We start from the raw sequence: 6,000 nt of genomic DNA, 5'->3' as shown, positions 1-6,000 counted from the left end.
ATTCTAATAATAAACATTTTTAAACGATGAATTTTAATAAAATTAAAATTGTAAAAACAAAAATCATAATTTTATTACTAAAAAATATTTGATAATAAATATTTTTAATTACTTCCCATGGGGATTTGGATTGACAGTGAATGGGTGCATTGTTAAGGCACTTTGTGTGATAGGTCACTGGTTCAAATCCCCCATGGGTCTTACCTAGCCAAAAAAAATAAATTTAATTACTAAATTGAATAGAGTTTCAATGATAAATATTTTTAAACATTAAATTTTAATACAATAAAACTATAATAAAATTTTAAAATTTCAAACTAAATTTTATTAATAAAAATATTTTTAAATACTACATTTTAATATCTCAAAACATTAAATCATAATTTTATTAATAAAAGCAAACAAAATTCAATAATAAACATTTTTAAACAATAAATTTTAACACAATAAAATTAAATTGATTCAATTCATAATTTTTTGGTTTGCTAGGTTATGTGAGCCTTGAAATGACTGACATGTATTGAGTAGCCATGATGCAAGGGTATCTAAGTCGTACATGTATTGAGTAGCCATGATGCAAAGGTATCTAAGTCGTGCATGTATTGAGTAGCCATGATGCAAGGGTATCTAAGTCGTCTAAGGATCTTACTCGATCTAGATCACACCAGCGCTCATCAGCGCATCATAGCTGTCACCATCTACTTTACACTCGTCAAACAACTCAAATCATGATTTTATTAATACAAATATTTAATAAATAATATCTTTAAATACTATATTTTAATATAATATAATTAAATTAATATCTTCAAACGCCACATCCTAATTTTATTAATAAAAAATAATAAAATTAAACCATATCTTAATTTTAGTTTATTAATTTTATTTCAAATTAATTTTGAAGCTTCACAAAAAAATGTCCAAATACATCAAGCATTAAGAAAAAGCAATCTGTACCATATAACCTTAGAACTTATTTTTCTTAATAAAAACAAACAAATAATGATAAAATTTATATTTCACAAAATCAAATCATAATTTTATTAACAAAACCAAACAATTATTTATATTCCACAAAATCAAATCATAATTTTATTATAACCTTGGAACTTATGTTTCTTAATAAAAACAAACAAATAATGATAAAATTTATATTTCACAAAATCAAATCATAATTTTATTAACAAAACCAAACAATTATTTATATTCCACAAAATCAAATCATAATTTTATTAACAAAACCAAACAATTAGTGATGAATTTCTACCGCACATAAACTCAAATAAAAATTATTGTGGATTTTCAACAAATTCGATTGGACGGTTTCTATTTCTTCACACACTTGCAAAACTATTATTCATTGGGTACTCTTATCCAATATATCAAAGCATCACCTCAAATTCAAAATCACAACTGACAGAAGCATTTCCACTCAGGCTGACTACTTCTCATGGCTCTGAATATCCTTTGGCCTTTTAATTCTTTATCAATTACTCAAGCATCATCATACTCATCAACATCAGACTGTACCGGATTCTTCAGAGCACTACCGGTTGTAGTTATGACGAGTTCTTTTGCTACCAGAGCATCCTTTAATGGCCTTCAATTTTCCTTGGTAATGAGAACTTTAAAAGGACGAGCTGTAGAGAACGAGGGTTTCGAGACCGCGGAGGCTCGGGTTCGAAACGAAGATGGGACGGATGGGTCTTATTCCAGCATCAGCCCGTCTGTGTCGTTGTTTCAGAACGAGAATTTGCTAAGAAAGGTCTCCGCGGCCAAGGACGCCGAAGAAGCACTATCTGTCATTGCCGAGCATTTTCGAGGGAACAATAGCAACGGTGGCACAGTGAGCAGTGAGGACTCTGCGGCCATAATCGCTGCAGCACTCGCGCGGAATAATGCTGATTTGGCCTTCTCAGTGTTGCAGGCCATGCGTTGTGATCTAATTCAGAGCAAGCTTGAAAGAAAATTACAAGGTAATTTCTGACTGAAATTTCAATTTCGCTTTTAATAGAAATTTCAATTTATATATATTTGAAATTAGAAGCATTGCAACTTGCCCAAAGAGGTGTAGTATTATCCAAAGTTGGTCTGACATGTCACCATCACTGAATCATTACACCTGCTGCCCTGCTTGTTCGCGTCTTAGGGGAATTGATATTCCACTATTTCACTGCGGAATCACTACCTGTTGACCAAATTGACTAGGGATTGCACCTGATGCCAATTACTTGTTGCTTATTTGTGTCTCTGGTGAATTAAATCATGGTGGTTGCCCTGACATGGTGCCATCTTCACCGCTGAGTCATTACTCATTAACCGAGTCAACCAAGAGTTGCAATTGACACCAACTGCTTATTGGTGTCTCGGAGGAAGCGAACCTCGTTTGTTGACCCGGCATACTGCCATCTTCACCGCTGAATCACTACCCATGAACAAAATTCTGAAGTTCAAAACTCCTTGTTTTATCACCATTAATCCTAAGCCTGCTGGGCTAGATCACCTATATAAGTTGTAAAAGGGATTATAACAACCAATTCCTCTTGAGCAACTAAATCTACCTGAAATCAGAAAGAGGTATTTAATGGAAAATTCTCTTGAGTATAAATATCCGAGATCAAAATCATTGGCCTTTGGCCCCCAAAAATATGCGAAGGGCCCCCAAAACTGTGCAAATCACAACATTTAAAATTTAAAGTTGATCCCGGAGAAGCAAACATTCAACCAAGTTTGTAGGCTACTGACTTGTGTTCAGCTTCAGAAAACTGTGGCAGAATAGTTTTTACACATTGGCTAACAATATGCACCTGACAGCTGACAGCAGAGCAATTAATGTTGTATAAGCTGGGATATATGCAATTGGATCTCAATGTACTTCAAATTGGATGGTATATATTCCATCCTATACAGCATCAATTGTTATGCTGCAGGGTGCATATTGATTGCCTTGGTGCCAAGCCTTAATTCTCGCTCCAGTTGTTCTCTGCACCAGTCTCAGCACTGACTCTCTGCTCAACACTCGCTCCAAGATCTGTTGCCTTTGCTAGGCTCAGTGCCTGTGCCAGGCTAAGTTCTTGCATGGGCCTCCGTACTCCTGATGTTGTTGTAGTGCTAGATTGAGTACTCACAAATAGTAGGACTACTCACAAAGTGTGGATCATTCACATTGTGTAGGAGCAATTGCGGCTCTGCAATTCTTGTGGAACAAGGGTGTGCCGCATTTCGACCCCAGAAAAGGGGCACAGGAGGTGTTTTGTTATGCAGAGGAAACTGCAGGATGGCAATTGGATCATCTTATATGAATATTTTTCTCCTTCATGTTGTGCACTATTTGCAGCAGTCAAAGACACTTCTAGATATTTGTAATTTGTGGGGGACTCAGAGAGTTGTATATCTGCTGCTTGATTTTGCAAGGGTTACAAACTATATTCGTAGAGTGTACTTCTAGTATGTACATTCTTTTTTGCGAATGAAATGTTCGGTTGCCATTGCCAATTTTTTCCTGTATGATTCTTTAAACTTTTTATCCATGTCTTTCTGAGTCCAGCAATTGAGCTTTCTGGGTGTAATTCTGCTGCATCACTCATTCACTCAGAATATGTAATGTCCCAAGGGGATTTTTTGCACTTAGGGCTCTATTTTGACTAGGGTTTTTTCAGTAAATCAGAAAGAACTATACAACAGTAGTGCACATTATCCAAGAGTATGTAATGACCGAGGAAAGTCTCGTAGATGATGACTAGAATTTTTCACAAAAGTCTTTTCTTCGTACGCAGTAAAATAATCCATTCAATAAATACAGTGCATGAAGAAACGAAATAATTCACAATAAGCAGTACTATTCTTTCAGCAACATGAAACAATATTCCATTCAATCACGGTGCCATAATTCACCAATCCCCAGATTCAACGACAGCCCAGTACAATTTCAAAAATTCAACAGAATTCGTCTAACATGTACTTGTATCCTATCCAATTGACCTGAACTATATTATGCAATCTCTAGTCGTTATTCAACTAGTACTTTCTTACAGGTTCTGATCAGAAGAAATATCTGGGAATTTCAGAATGAGGGCTTAATTCTGTTACAGGAGCTTGACCGTGAACTACAGGACTTCAGAACTGTGACCCGACTTGCCTCAGGATGATAGTGAACTGATTAAGAAGGTGATTGAACTCTGCCTCCAAGTCTATATCTTGAGTTGTCCTCTAATTTTCCCAAAATTCATATCGAATTGATCTGCGGGCCACTATAAACACTCAGGAAAGTCTGATATCTTACAGCCCCTAATCTGTTCTCAAACGAACCTCAGGGAAACTTGGTTTGCTTGAACTGAACACCGTCCCTGCTCAGAAAACCCACGGCTGTTGCAATGAGATTCTTGCTGGCTTGTTTCAGTACAAATTCGGCCTCAGGGTTCCGTCTACCTCAGGAAACTCGTTACTGTGCCTCAGGACAGATTCCAGGATAATTTTGGATGACTTGTCTTAGATCTCTCACCCAAAGACCTTAGCTATTCTTCGAAGGTATGCCTTCTTGTGTGCCAGAATAAAATAAAAGATAAAATAGGTTGATTTGCCTCAAACATTCCCACAAAGACTTTGCTGCTTCCTTAGATAGTTGCTTCCTGTTGCCAGAACAAAAGAAAGTGACTAGGTAGGGTGGGATCACCTCGACCGAAACTAGTTCAAGGAGAAAATGGGGTCTTAAAAGTCCCAAAGCCTCAGGCTCAAAGAGAAACAGTGACCAATAATCCAATCCAATGACGTCTCAAATGAATGTAATCCTCTTTTATTTATAGATTTCCTTGAGGGGATTTCTCTCCTTAATTAATTGAGCGGGGTTCACAACAAACCCCAACTTTGGGCTTTTTTGCCCCAGCTGCTCCAAATCTTGCCCCCTGTTGCCCAAACGTTGGAATTTTGGAGGTTTTCCCTTTATCCAAGACTATATCCTACGGGGATCGATAGGCTACTTCGTCCCTTGGGCCAATTAATCCCTTGGGGATGTTACAAAGCCCCCTTCCCGACATTGCTTGTCTCCAAGCAATGACAAATCTGCGTGCTGCAACTTTTTCTCATCAACCCTTGAACATGAAAAGTTGCCTTCAAACTTTACAGCTAAGTTGCACGAAACGGGGAAACGGATACGAGTTTCCAAAACAGGCACGGGTATGAAACGTGAACCCCCCCCCAAATTTTGGAAACGGGGAAACACAATATATATATATATATATATATATATATATAAATATTAGGACATTTAAGAAATATGTGCAATCATAAAGCATATATGATACATTATAATTTATTACATTATGATTAAATTATCAATTGTCAATGCATAACCTATAAGTCTCTAAATTTACATCACATTTACTCATGAATGATCACATAATGAAAATAGCAATATCCAAAATCAGCCACGAGAAATTTCTAATTTCTTGTCTCGTGCTTGATTTGGAGTCTCCTCCTACATAGTCGAGCGACCTTAGTGCTCTTGATTAAATACAAGTTCCATACCCTAGTACCCTACGTGCTCTTCATTATTGGGAGTCTCCCCTGCATAGAGGACTTGGTTCTCTTGATTAAATACAAGTTCTATACCCTAGTACACGACAAAATCCGATGGAAACATTGCAATCCCCCCAATCCTGAAATCCTGAAAAATAGATAACTCTGCGGGATTTTGAGTGAGATCTAAAATTCTACTTTCTCCATATGAAATCCAATGAGGGCGAAACCACTCTCAAACATCCTGAGTCATTTCATGGTAATGTTAAAAATTTAAGTAAAAGGATGAAAATGAAAAATAAAAGAGAATGTCACTTTTACTTTAAGAATTTAACATTACCATGAACTGCATATCAACACTAGGGCCATAGGCTTGAACATTATGCTGTCCCACTCAAAAAATCCTCTTTTTTATAACTTGAGAGGCATCTAGAAGCATCTAGAAGATATTTTAGTTGCCCAATAAAAAATTAGAAGTGAAAAATT

The 6,000-nt window shown here is 36.4% G+C and overlaps 1 protein-coding gene across 5 annotated transcripts in view; it reads left to right on the top strand.

The window, feature by feature from the left end:
• The first annotated feature begins 1,360 nt into the window (after positions 1 to 1,360).
• Positions 1,361 to 6,000, top strand: part of LOC149234358 (Pentatricopeptide repeat (PPR) superfamily protein) — a 104,247-nt gene continuing 99,607 nt past the window's right edge. For 3 of the 5 annotated variants that reach the window (XM_089371804.1, XM_089371803.1, XM_089371802.1), the window contains exon 1: positions 1,364 to 1,976. In XM_089371804.1, coding sequence (XP_089227930.1) covers positions 1,451 to 1,976 — 526 coding nt within the window. In that variant the 5' untranslated portion in view covers positions 1,364 to 1,450. Of the gene's footprint in view, positions 1,977 to 6,000 lie in introns of all 5 variants that reach the window. The other 2 variants (XM_089371805.1, XR_016246084.1) reach the window with 2 other exon arrangements.

The sequence above is a fragment of the Pinus tabuliformis genome, chromosome 8, assembly GCF_031772625.1.
Source record: "Pinus tabuliformis cultivar Carrire ecotype Pingquan chromosome 8, CPIR1, whole genome shotgun sequence".
Taxonomy (NCBI): Eukaryota; Viridiplantae; Streptophyta; class Pinopsida; order Pinales; family Pinaceae; genus Pinus; species Pinus tabuliformis.
The sequence above is the reverse complement of the archived record's forward strand: the minus strand, read 5'-3'. Positions and strand labels throughout refer to the sequence as shown.